This window comes from Neofelis nebulosa, chromosome 11, assembly GCF_028018385.1.
Source record: "Neofelis nebulosa isolate mNeoNeb1 chromosome 11, mNeoNeb1.pri, whole genome shotgun sequence".
Lineage (NCBI taxonomy): Eukaryota > Metazoa > Chordata > Mammalia > Carnivora > Felidae > Neofelis > Neofelis nebulosa.
In genome coordinates, this window is record NC_080792.1 from 76,579,391 (window position 1) to 76,592,298 (window position 12,908).

A 12,908-nucleotide genomic window follows, 5' to 3' on the forward strand; every position below is an offset into this window, starting at 1 on the left:
GATGGCAGAGCCTCAGAGCCACATGGCACTAGATGGCGGCCCATGCCCTTTCCTGCCCCAAGGACACCTGCTGGCCCCTCAGCCTCCCTCCTGCCTAGGTCCACTCCCCGGAAGCCTGCCCTGAGCCTCCTCCCTGTACAACAGACACAGACTGTCCTGGGCCCTCATGGGGGTGGGGGTGGGGGCAGGGCCAGGCCAAGTTAGGGCTGGGGGCCTCTGGTTTCTCTCCACAAAGACTGTGTCCAGTGTGCTCCAGGCCCCAGCTGAGGGCCCCACCCCAGCTTCTGGGGTGAATGAGATGAGAGAAGGTGAGGTGGTGCAGGCATGGGCAGCTGCTGGTCCAGTTGGGCCAGACCACATCTTCAGGGATCCCCCACAACCCCTGCAACTGCAGCTGAAGCAGATGTCCCTCAGTCCTATCTGTCCCACCCTTTCTGGCAAAGGGATCCCTGGTTACCTCTGCAGCCCAGGTCCCCCTGTTGCCTGGCCTGTTATTACTGGCCTTCACCTGGGGGACCCTGGCTATCATTTGGACACCTGTCTTCCCCACAACGTGACAGCACCCTGAAAGCCCCAAGCTGAAGGGAAGCAGGAGGAAGGAAAGGATAGCTAGTCCACAGCCTGTGTTCACCCCAGGGTCCACAGGGCAGGGTGCTGTCTAGATACCAGGACAGAGAGGCTCCTGAAAAAAAGGGTGGGTCTAGGCTCCACAACCAGTGGAGAAATGCCCTGGGCGGATGAGGGGCTCCAGCCTGTGTGTGCACCCATGCTCTGACCCGCGGCAGCACCAGCTGCCCCCACGGGGCTGACCACACACCGGGCCGGGTGGCTGCACTCACTTGCCCTGGTCCGGGGTCCGCTGCAGCATGGAGGACACCTTCAGCAGGGTGCTGTGGTCCCGGAGCTGGGCCAGCACCTTGAGCAGCAGCACAATGGAGCGGTTCATGTGCCAGGCAAAGCTGCCCGGCCGGTCGATCTCGTCCACGGGGATCCGCCAGATGCCCTGTGAAATGGACAGAGGCGGGCGTGTGAGGTGGGCTGCCACAACTGGAGCCTGCCATGATACCACAGGGGACTCTGCCCAATCCGGGGTGCCTCGGACCCCTCTTGCTATCCCAAGGGAAGTGGGAGCGTGGCCACCCCCATCTACTTCCCTCCACGGATGGTGGCAAAGAATACACGCACTATTCTGCACTCTCCTCTTCTGAATGGCTGCAAGGTATGTGTTTACTTTTCTCTTCCCTACAGGAAGCACACAGGCTGCGTCCCCTCAGTTAAATGCAACCAGCGGGAGAAGTCTAGTGCCTCTGCGCCTCTGCACAGGTGCTGACTCAGCCATGAGACCGATTCCTAGAGCTGAACTGATGGGTCAAAAGGTGGCCAACGTGAACTTCTGGCGGCTGCTGCTGGCCAGACATGCTCAAGCCTGGGCCCCACCCATGTGTATTCCCTCCAGCGGCACCCAGAGAATGGAGGGCTGGGCTGAAAATGACCTGCAGCTTGCTGGATGCCCAGGTTTCCTTGAACCCGCCTTTGTCCAGTGTATGCTCTGGCCAGGACCCCCTCCTCCACTTCTCGGCCATCCAACCTCACTGTCTGAAGGCTGCGCTGGAGCAGGGCCAGCTCTAAGGATACCCGCCACGGTCTCCCTCAGCCCGTGCTTAGCCCACCCCTGCACCTGGCACCCTGCTCATCGGCAGCTCCATGTCTGGTTCCCTGTGGCATCCCCACACCCAGCATGGTATCTGAGACACACTCGGGTCCAGTCCAGGCGTAGTGAAGGAAAGGATGACCAAGGGAGTGAATTTTAAGTGAACAGAAGCTCATACCTTCTGAGCAGGCCTGAGGCTGCAGGACCTGGACATTAGGATTTATGTCTCTGGGGCAGGACTTTGGGGACCTGGAAGGAGCAGGCAGGCTCACATGTGGCTTCCTGAAGCCAAACACCCTAGAGAAATTCCTGCCCAGAAATTCCTGCCCAGACCAGGGCTGTGGGCAATGCTGCCTCCTGCACCCGGGGCCCAAAGAAGGGTACCCAGGGGGTGCCCTTCCCAGGGCTCTATTCCCGTGGGTGCTCAGTGACTAACTCCCAGCTCCAGCAGTCCCGGGAGGGAGGAAGACCAGGGCACCTCCAGCCCTGAGCCACTTAAGTAAGAGAGGAGCCTAAAACCTGCAACTCCAAGCCCCCAGAGCCTCCACACTGGGTCACTGGGCTCACACCGGGCGCAGAGAACTGCTCCCCCCACCCCCTGAGCAGGCCGGGGCACTGTGTGAAGGCTGGCAACTACTCTTTATCCCAGACAGTACCAAATAAGGCACCAGCTGCCTCCCGGCCTAGACAAAACCAGGAGGCTGAGGCCACCCACATCTAGGGCACGGATACCAACGCTGCATCTTCCCACTGGGCACAGGTGGCTTCTGCAGCAGCTCAGGAAAAGCTGCCACTTGAGAGGACGAGGGGCAGCTTTGGACAGCTGTCTGGCCAGTGTGGCCCTGACACTGTACCCCAGATGTGTGGCAGGGGCTGGGAGGTGCCCTCTCTGTTGTCCACCAGACCCGCCAGGCTGAAGAAGAGCTTGGTTCTTTCTCCCAAGGCACTGCAGACGTCACCATGCTCTGCATCACAGGCTGACACAGCTATGTCATCATGACATCGTGACATCTCTATGTCACAGAGATGAGGAGCAACTCCCTCAGGGTCACCCAGCATGAGAGGCAGTCCCACAGTTGGCCCCTCACCACCACCACAGCTCTGAGCACAGGCTGGACCAGCCAACCAGCCCAGAAGGAAGCCTCCATCACCTGCTCTGGCCCTCCACCACTGGCCCCCAGCTCCTTCCTGCACCTAACAGGAGAGGGGGAGAGTCGGAAGCACAGTCCCACCACATGCCACGACATTGCAGGTGTGCATCAGAGCCGGCCCAGGGTCAAGCCAGAGATCTGGGTGTGACCCCACTGCTCCCGGATCTCACTCTTCCTTAGGGCACAGAGGGGCATGCTCTGCTCTGCACCCTCAACCCACAAGGGTCCAGGATGACCCTGGATTTCACTGAATGCCTCCCTCTTCCCTGGCAAAACCTCTGAAGACTCAAAGAACAATCGGAGGTCACTCCTCCCAGTGCGCCTTGATCCGGGCTCAGAAGGTCTCTCCCAGCTGCCTGATGAGCAGCTAAGGGTGGAGGGTCCCCTGCTCTCCTTGGGGAAGCCACTGGGGAGGATGAATGGAAGACTCACGCTTCTTCCTTCAAATCGTGTTTGGGGGTGGCTGTGTGAGGACAGAGGTGCTGACTTTTCTGGCCCCTCCCCTGGGAAAGCGGCCCTGTTCCTCTCATGTCACCTCTGCCAGGGATTCGGGGTGAGCCTGGCTGTGAGGTGGGCAGAAGCAAGTGTCATGGGGGCCTCAGATATGGCGCCAAAGCCTCAGGAGGCTGCAGGCACTTGGGGTGCTTGGGCCCCAATGCCTGGCCCCCACAACACACCTGGTGGGCACCAGCTTCAGCCTGTACATCTCAGGAGCTTACCATCTCTGGAGGTGGCCCGTTTCATCCTTGGTAGATTGTTAGAAAAGGTTTCTTCACACTGTGCTGGATCCCCAGGCTGTCCCCACACCCCTGCCCCTCCCTGGCACCCAAGCCTGCACCTTATGCCCCTAACATTCCTGCTCCGGCTCGAGCCTCATCTTGCCTCTTCCTTCGACTCTTGCTCCCCATTCGTCCACCCGGCCTGGGCCAGGACAAGTCAGGAAAAGGATGGTGTGGCCGCATCCCTCACTGCTTATATCCTTGACAAGGCAGCTCCTTTACCTACCTCAGCGGAAACCTGAGCCTCACTGGCCTTTGCCCCGTCCCTGGACTCGGGACACTCACCATGCCCCCTCATAGAGCCGTGAATTTTACCCTTCTCACTTTTTCAGGCGCCCTCTCACTTCCTCTGCCCAGCCAGTTTTCCTGTGTCCTCCCAAGCCTGGCTGTGAGGTCATCTCCTCTCTGAAGCCCTCCTGGCTTGCTGCCCTCCTAAGCCTCTGCCAGGACCACTTGGGGGCAGCCCCTCAGATGGTCAGGGGGTGGTAGGCCGGTGGCTAGGAATGTGTCCTAAGTGGGGGCAGGTGTGCTTCAGCTCCAGGTCCCCAGGGGCCCGACACAAAGCTGGCAGAGGCAAGGGGCCCAGCTTGAGAAGGGCTTCCTGCTTGCAGAGAAGCCCAGCTCATCCACCTCCCCACCAGTCCCTCACCCTGGAGATTTTCCAGGCTAAGTGGGAAACAATTCTGCTCCCAGGGAAATGAATGCTCTTCAGAGCTCTGGGTGTGCACATGAGCCCTGCACTGGGGGGTGGAGGTGGGCGTGGGGGTGGGGGGTGGCGGCACGCCTCCTTGCCAAAAGGCAATGATGGCGAGTCAGCAACACGCTCCCTGAGGGCTGGCAGGACTTTGGGCTGCTCAGGGGCATATCCGGCCAAGCTCCTGGTGGGGCAAGAGCTAGCTCTCCTCTCTCCCCTGAAAAAGAAGGGGCTGAGAAGGCGATGCCAGAGGTAAAACACATTTGGCCCTCTGCAGGGTGGACCAGGTGGCCACAGCAGACTTGGCAGAAGGTGGGGGGTGTGGATAGGGCCCCTGCAGAGAGGGGATCCCAAATTCCCGCTCTTGCTCCCAAGTTCCGGAATCAAAGACGCAGGGCATTTACCTGTTTGGTGTCTCTTTTGGAGAAGGGATGGGATGTGCCAAAACGGGCCAGTGAGGATGCTGAGGAAACCACTCTGGAGGGCCCACCAAGCCACCCCCTGAAGTGGGCCAGCCTGGGGCTGTGAGGGGTAGGTAGCCTGGCACCAGTGGTAGCCACCAGCAAGCAGATGAAGGCGGGGGCTGACGCAAGGCAATGCCTCAGATGAGACGCTTTCTGGATGCACACCGATGGGGGGGGGTCTGCCTACCACCCGCTCCCTGTCACGCCATGGCGCCACTGGCCTGCCTGTCTCACCCTCTGGGACCGCCCTCCCCACCCCTGCCGTTCCTCCTGCACCCGGTTCCTGATTCCCGGGATGCTGCTTCCAGCCGGCACTGACGAATCCAGTGGCATCTGAGTTACACAATCATGGACATTTTCAAGCACACTCAGCTGGCTGAAACTGCTTATTGTGGAGGTGGGAACCGGAGGCCCACTGAGGGGCAGCAAGCCCCCAGCCACGCTGCTGGATGGTAGCCAAGCCCGGAGTGCATGTGGATTCCCTCCTCACGTCTGGGGCCAGTGGGCCACTTTCCACCGGAGCCACTCTGCACCGGCTAGGCACATCTGTGGGGATCACTCTGGGAGGAGACGAGGGTTCCTATGCTCAGGAGCCAGACTCCCAAACAGCTTTCGGCCAATTCCTGAGGACGGACAGAGGGACAGGGCTCTGGACGCACCCCCTGAGGATAGGGCTACTTTGTACCACACGTTTCAGAGCGTGGTTTGGACCCTTTTACATGAGGGTTCTCTGTTAACCCATTCCTTTCCAGATATGTGCGCGCAGCCGTAACATACCGCCAGCTATTTCGGAAAGGAAGACCAAACACATCAGGCAGAGTCCACGGAAAATCAGGAGGGAACTACAGGCACCATAAGCCCTGGGGAGGTTCCTGCAGACATGCAGCTAGCCTCCAGGGACAGCTGGCCCGAGGGCGTGGAGCCACCAGGCAGAGTCTTAAGCTGGCAGGGTGGCAAGTAAGCCAAGGCTCTGCCTTCTGCCTGAGCAGGCAGCGCTGGGCTTCTGTGTTTGCAGCCAGAGCCCCCACGATACCAGCAGCCCCAAGACAAGTGGAACACTTCCCGCCCCGCTACAGAGGGGAAGGAGACAAAGCACACCCCCACATACTGCCCCTCAGGGAACGACAGCCTTGTCAGGCTGTGCCTAGGGAGGGCTATGAAGCCCCTAAGAGAACCGGGGAGCTCCCAGGGAGGGGAATGCACTGGGAGAGGGATGTCTGCACACTGGCGGAAGGGGCAGTCAGGCTCCACCTGCAGCAGCAGAGGCCACAAGCACAGGCTTCAGGAAGGGTAGAGGGGATGTGCCAGGAGGCATCTGAGAGGGAGGAAGAGGGGATCTGATAAGAAGGGAGTGGGCAGCAGTGCCCGAGAAGAGGGGAGGCCGGCACTTGGGGGCTGAAGGACAGGCCAAAACAGGATCGCAGAGGAACGAGTGGCAGGAGTGGGAGCCAGGGGCAGCAGGGGCCCCATGAGGAGGATCTGGAACGGGGCTCACCTGTGAGGCAGGAAGGCAACCACTGGTGCCAGGCGGGGCCTGGCGGGGCATGACTCAGGGCCCCTCCTGCTTCTCCCCTGTGCCCTCCCCAGCTGCCCTCCTGTCCTGCAGTTCTGGCAGCATGCCAAGACTCCCCTCCGCCAGAGTGCAGGCACACCCAATTCCTGGCTGGGATGGTGCGTGCTTGGAGAGCTGTGGGCAGTTGGGGGCATACAGCAGCAGCCTCAGAAGCACTCAGAAACATTGGGACTGTGCTCAAAGCTCCACCTATGTGCATCTCCTCGGGAGCATCTCAGCCGACCCCCAACCCATCCAAGTGGTTCCAGGCTCCTGGCTGGCAGATGAGGTCACTGAGACAGACTATAACTACCTGAATAATTCATGGAGCCCCAGACTCTGTGCTGAGTGCTTGAGACAAGTTACCAAACCCTCCCTGTAGCCTTGAGACTTGGGCATCTTCCTGCTGCTCTTAAGGAAAGAGAGCTTCGGAAACTGAGCCCCACACTGGAGCAAACCTGGAGGTTCATGGAGGGTGGGGCTGGCTGGCATGGTTGGAGGCCCTTGGAGACCAGGGGAGCTTTCCCACGGGAGCTGAGAGCTGGGTGGGTGGAAGGGGTGGGGTGCTGCCGGGCCAACCGGTGCCCTTGCCCATGAACACACTGTCCACTCACAAAGGGGGTTGGAAAGCAGGGCGAGGCTGGTGTCTGAGCAGGAAGGCCACGAGGCCTTGGCTTCTGGTCACCAAAATCTTGGCAGGTGGCACCTCAGGGATGGATAGCAGATGCCCCTGCTGGCATGGAGCACACTCCTGGCTGCCAGGCTAAGGTCGTGCTCAGTCCTAAGGCTCATGATGTCTCCAGCACACTGGAGTCTGGGGGAAGCTTCTTCCTAGAGGGGCAGAGACTCCTCTCTCCCCAGATTCCCCATCAGCTGGCCAGCCCACACCTCCCTAACTGCCTCAGTGTGGGCCAGAAGGTCTTGCCCATCCAGGCTCCTGGACCCCTGGCTCCCTGCACACCTGCAGGGCTACCAGCACAGCCTCTTCACCTGGCTCAGGGCCAATGCTGAGCTTGGCGGCCCCAAACGGCGGGTTTTGATTCTCACAGTAGCCCCAACTGCCCTGTGCGAGGCCACCGTTCAGGCCGTTCTCAATGGTATGCCCCGAGGTTGTTCTGGGGATCCCAGATGCACCTGCCACCTTCATGGACCCCACCTTTCAGTAATGGCTCTCCCTGGGGCTTCCTGCACACTAAGGGCACAGGCAAAGGCCCCCCGGGAAAACAAGTGGCCTGGAGATGCCAAGGCAGAGAAGGAGGCAGGTGGGAGATGTGCTTGACTAGGCACTGCTCCATCTGAGCCACACTCAGACCCAGGGCAAAGGCTTGTCACTGCGTGGATGAAGCTCAGGCCATAAGGACTGGATGGAGACTCTGATTCATCCCAAACCCACACTGGCAGGGACTGTTCGAGTATGTAATCGACGCACCCCTCATTTTCTAGAGGGAAGAACTGAGTTTGGACAGCCTGCCCAAGGCTACCCAGTGACCTGGTATGGGACCAGACTCAGGAACCAGACTCTCCTTCAGGTCCTCTCTGAATGCTTACAAAGGTACAAAACATCATCAACGTGATCTGTGATTTACAGACTAGAAACAGAAACACAGAACTAAGCAGTGACACCAAATCACTTCAGTTTTGAGCCAGGGCCTTTGAAGACCTGAGAACGCCGCCCCCCCCCCCCCCCCCCACCCCGAGAGGGTAGATTGGGACTGGAGTGCCCACTGGCAGAGGGATGGGGAGTGAGTGTCTTGCACCAGTTCTGAATGTCTCAGAGACTTCATAATCTAGTCCCTTGAGCCCCTGTTTGGGGCATGGCCTCCAGCCTCGGTCTTCCACAACTTGGCTGGGCTCCTCTCGTTGTCCCCTGCTGCCCTACCCATAGGACTCAGATGTCCCTTCCCCGCTCTGCTATTACTGGGATCATGCCCAGCCAGGGCACCCAGTGAGGCTCAAGCGGGAGGACAGAGGAGAAAGTAGCCACCCCTGGGAGCATCCAGAAAGGCCACAAAGGAGCCGGGCTTGGGTGCATTGGGGAGGAACTAAAAGGGGAAAAGCGGTCAGATGCCAAGAGCACTGTGAGAGACCTAGGGGTGCTCAGTCCGCTGAGCAGGCGGGCAGCTGGGCAGGCGGTGTCTGCCACACACAGTGGGCCCTCTCCAGCTCACCCAACGCTGCTTCACCCAGAGGGGCCCACGTCTGCCTGGGGCCTTCTCAGGCCTCCCCTACCTGACCAGGAGTTGCTAACAGAGTGGTTAGAAGGGCTGACCTAGCTCTTGAAGTCAATAGCCAGTCCCAAGGACCTGAATCCTAGCCTGCCCCGTCATGGCCTCCCAGATGCCGAGCTGCCCACGGGTGGCTCTGGCTCACTGGCACGTCAGGCCCCTTGAACAGAGCCTGGCCTCCTGGGTGGAAGGAAAGCCCTTCCACAGGAGAGTCAAACTAGGCAGACAGGGACGTGGGCCCATGGGGCCTGCCCGAGGAGCCTCCAGAAAAGGAACGTTCCAGGTCAAAGCCATAAACCCTGGCCTCCAAGTGTCCTCAACCGCAGTGTAGCCCTAGGGTGGCTCTGAGTGAGTCCCCAGCATGAGCCAAGGCCTGAACAGACTCTGGAGAGTCTATGCCCCAGATGAATCCCCTTTGGGTGCTGGGGAGGCCCACCTCAGAAGTTGCTCCAGAGTGGTCCCTGGGTCTGCCAGTGCAGATGAGCCCGGCAACTGCGCAGTAAGCCAAGTACACCCCAGGAACCAGGAATCACATGGATGGGTCAGGCACACCCACCAGAGGGGTCCCCTGCTAATGGGACAAATAGACACGTGTGCATCTAGGGTGAAGGGAGAGAAGAAAGGCTGGTACAAGGAGTAATGGGCTGAGAAAGTAAGGACTTCAGGGATGGGGTGTTCAGGGAAAGCCAGAGAAGAGCCAAGAAGGTGCAGGAGCCAGAGGAGAAGGAGCCTCTGCCAAGTGGAGTTGAAATGGGCAGCCCTTGAGGGTCGACCTTACCACCTGGAGTGTTCCGTGCAGGAGAACAAAAGAGGGGCAGCAGCAGGGCCTGGGTGTCTGACCTATGACAGGAGGTGGGTGCAGGGGGAGCAGTCCATCATCCTGGGCCTTCCCAGTCCCAAGCTAGCCCCATGTGCCACAGTATGACAGGTGAACAGGCCTCCCAGGGCTGCTCAGCCCCAACATTTCTATTCACAGAAAACATAGTGCTGTGAGCACCCAGCACCCAAGGGAGAACCCGTTCCCTGGGCAGAGGGATTCCTGCAGCAGCACCCCCGCCCCCCCACAGCATGGGTGCAGTGGTGACTCATCGCTCCAAACAGGCGAGGGCGGGCAGCCTGCTGGCATCCTATTCCCAGGAGCAGCGGGCTTGGGGCTGTGGGAGCAGCCTGCTTCCAGCCGAGGACCAGCTTCCATGCGGGTGATTGGAACCCCTCAGTAGGGAGGGGTGCTGGGGTAGATTAGAGCCTCTCCCCCCAGAGAAACAGAAAAATATTCCAGCGTCCAGCCTCAGCGAGGCAGCCCGACCCCCAAGCTAAGCCAGGATGGAATCTGGACTGTAGGCCCTCAGGTCGGGAGCAGCCTTGGGAAGAATACCAGCATTCTCCAAAGTCTTAGGGAGACCTCTGTCACCAGCATACCCATACGAGCCTCCCAAACAGCAAGACTACTTGGAGAGAGCATGTAGAGCTGCGCTGGGTGCCTGGGAGCCCTGGGGGGCCAATGGCACCCAGAGGGTGCCTGTCCACCTTCTACAACATGGGGTTTCACTTAGAGCTCACAGGGAGAGACTCGTCCCAGGGCACACAGCCAACAGGGAGCTGAAACTACAGCAAAACTCAGACAACTCTACTCTTCTCACTCCACCCCGTGTCCCCAAGTAAGGCGAGCATCACAGACAGAGCCAGGCTGGCAGGGCAGCACCTCTCCCACAGCTAGTCCAGATAGCTCCATCTCCTTCAGGAGCCACCCTCCTCAGGAGTTCTGAGGCCTTTGGGGCCAGGACTCCCCATCTTCTTGATGCCTTTTAGACCTAAGGGCCCTGTCCCTCCCACAGCACTTGTAACCACTGTCCTGCTCCAGGCCTAAGGTTGGCAGCGCAGCCAGAGGTAGGTGAGGTTGAACAGCACCCGCGCCCCCCCCCCCCCCCTCAGACCCATCAAGGCCGGCTCTCTGGCCGCAGGGTTGTACAAAACCGCCAGGGGCGCCGTTGCCCTCCACCCAACCAGCGGTCCTGGCTGGGCTCCCGAGGGCAAGGGATTCCCCGCGCCATCCACAGGTAATGAGTCCCCAGCACAGGCAGGGGCTGGGGAAGCCTGCAATTTGCTTGCAGCTGGTGCCCGCCTGCTTCCAGCCTCTTCTACCAAATGAGACGTCGCACACTGGGTCCCCAGAACTGCCAGGCTGTCCCTCCCCTCCCCCTCCCGGAGAAAAGCAGAAACAACAAACAACTAAGTGCGTGGGGGAGCCCAGCCTGACAACTCCACCGCGGCCCCGCCTGCGTGTGCCGCACCCCCGCCCCGCGCCCCTCTACACCCTCCCTCTCATTCTGCCGCGGGGCAAGGTCCTGGCCCGGCTCAGGGCTCCGAGCAGGCTAGGCGCTCTCAAACCGCCGGCACCATCCTCCCGCCCCCGCACAACAGCTATTTATAGCTGGGGAAGCACCGCGCCCGGGCGCCGCTGCCCACCCGGCCGGCCCGCTCACCATCCCCGGGAGCGGCCCTGCGCTGCTCCTCCTGGGCGCCGCCCGCCGCGAAGTTGCTCGGGCCGGCGGCGGGAGAGCGGCTTTGGCTTTCGCTTTCGCGCGGTGCAGCGCAGAGCAGCGCACACCCCGGCGCGCCAGCTGGAGGCCCCGGGCTGGGTCGGGCTGGGCTCGCCCGGGGCTCGCTGCGCGGGCTTCTCCCCCGGCGGCGCGGGTACGGGTGCGGGCTCCGCCGGTGCCCGCCGCCCGCCTCCGTGCGCCGCCGTCCCGGCCCGCCCGGCCGCCCACCTGACGCTGTGCAGGGCGCCGGCCCGGGGGCATGGGAGCGCCGCGGCCCCGCCGCCGGCCGACTTCCTCCGCAGCGGCGCCCGGGAAACCACGGCCCGCGGGCTTCCTGCTGCGCCTAGCGGGCTGGGGGCCGGGGCGGGGGGTGGCCGCCCGAGCCAACCTGGGAAGGGCCGAGCAAAAGCTTCGGAAAGCGGGGAGCCGGCGGGCAGAGGAGAGGCGGTCGCGGCCCAGGCCCCCGCCCCCCGGCCCCGGTCAAGTTCCTACCCGCCGGCTCCGCCGTGGCATCTGTGCAGCGGAGCTAGGGCGGGCGCCGGGCCATGGCCGCGGAGGCTCGTTCGCTCGTGGCGGGCCGGGGCGGGGCGGGCAGAGCCGGACGGGGCGCGGGCACTCGCTCCCTCGCTTGGCCTGGAAGCGGGCCCAGCAGCACAACTGACTTTTGCCGGCCAATCCTCGCAGGTTCCCTGGCCCGGTGCGCGCCGGCGGTGGTGGACTGCCCACCCGGCGTGGGGTGCAGCCCTCACCGCGGGGGGAGGGGGGGCTGTGGGTCTCAAAGGCCCCGGACCAAGCGGTGTAGAGGCGGCAGGGAGTGCGGAGGGCCGTGGCAGCCCTCACCCCGCACGCGGTAGCTATGTGAATGGCGCCCCCTGGAGTTGTGCCAGGCGAAGGCCCTGTGGAGGGCAGAGGAGTGGGTGTGTGGGGACACGCAGCTACCCTGAGCTGTCCTTGCCCATCCAATGGGGGAGTGGGAGGTGGAGTAAAGACTTTCCCAGTAACATCCTCAGGGGGAAGGGCAGAACAGAGATGCCATGGCAGTCCCCCAGCGGCCTTTACAGCTGGCAGGGGCCTCATCTTCCACTTGGGTTGTAAGGCTGAGCCAGGAGAAGGCCCTGGGTCAAGGCGGTGGGAGTGTCGAGGCTAGACAGAAGCAGGGTAGGTTCAGGATCCCCTCTCAGACTCTGAATTCCAAGAAGGACAGTAGCACGCCTCCCTCTCAGCACAGGGCAACCTGGAAGGGGGACTATGCTCATCCTACAGATGAGGAATGGGAGCAGAGGGAAGAGCCTCACCCAAGAACATACCACATGCCCCCAGGACCCACAGCTCCAGTGTGCGCACAGCACTGTGGGGCATGCTGCTCCAGGGCTGTCCACCAGCTACCAGCTGCTCCTCCGGTCCCAGGTGAGGAGAGGTCAAGCAAAGGAGGGGATGCTGCGTCAAGCCCTGGCCTGCCACCAGCACCACCAGCCCCCCCCCCCCCCCAGCTCCTCTCTCACCACCTCAGCCCAACGAGCTCCTCACTTCCTCCTCCCTCCCCCCACACCCAGAAGCTTCAGATCCACCTGGCCCCCATCCTGGTGACACTTGTCCCGGTGCCATCTCCCTGAGCCGGCTTGTTTCCACCCATCCTACATTCAGGCTAGCTCCTGCGCACTAGTGTTCTCTGTCCTGCTACGTGACCCTGCCAGGTGTCTGTAGTCCTTACAGGCTCGGAGCCAACCTTACCCCTTCAGCCAAGGGGATGTTGCACTCTGCCCTCCATCCCTCCCTCCTGGGGCTGGGGGACACAGAGGCAGTGTCTGGCACCCCCTGGGGGACTACTACTCCCTGCCAGGCCCTGGGAGAA

The 12,908-nt window shown here is 61.7% G+C and overlaps 1 protein-coding gene across 9 annotated transcripts in view; it reads right to left on the reverse strand.

Annotated features, from left to right (window-relative positions):
• Positions 1 to 12,908, reverse strand: part of CABIN1 (calcineurin binding protein 1) — a 153,993-nt gene that overhangs the window by 13,204 nt on the left and 127,881 nt on the right. For all 9 annotated transcript variants that reach the window (XM_058690975.1, XM_058690977.1, XM_058690976.1 and 6 more), the window contains one exon: positions 840 to 1,003. In XM_058690975.1, the coding sequence (XP_058546958.1) occupies positions 840 to 1,003 (164 nt within the window). The remainder of the gene's footprint in view (positions 1 to 839; positions 1,004 to 12,908) is intronic.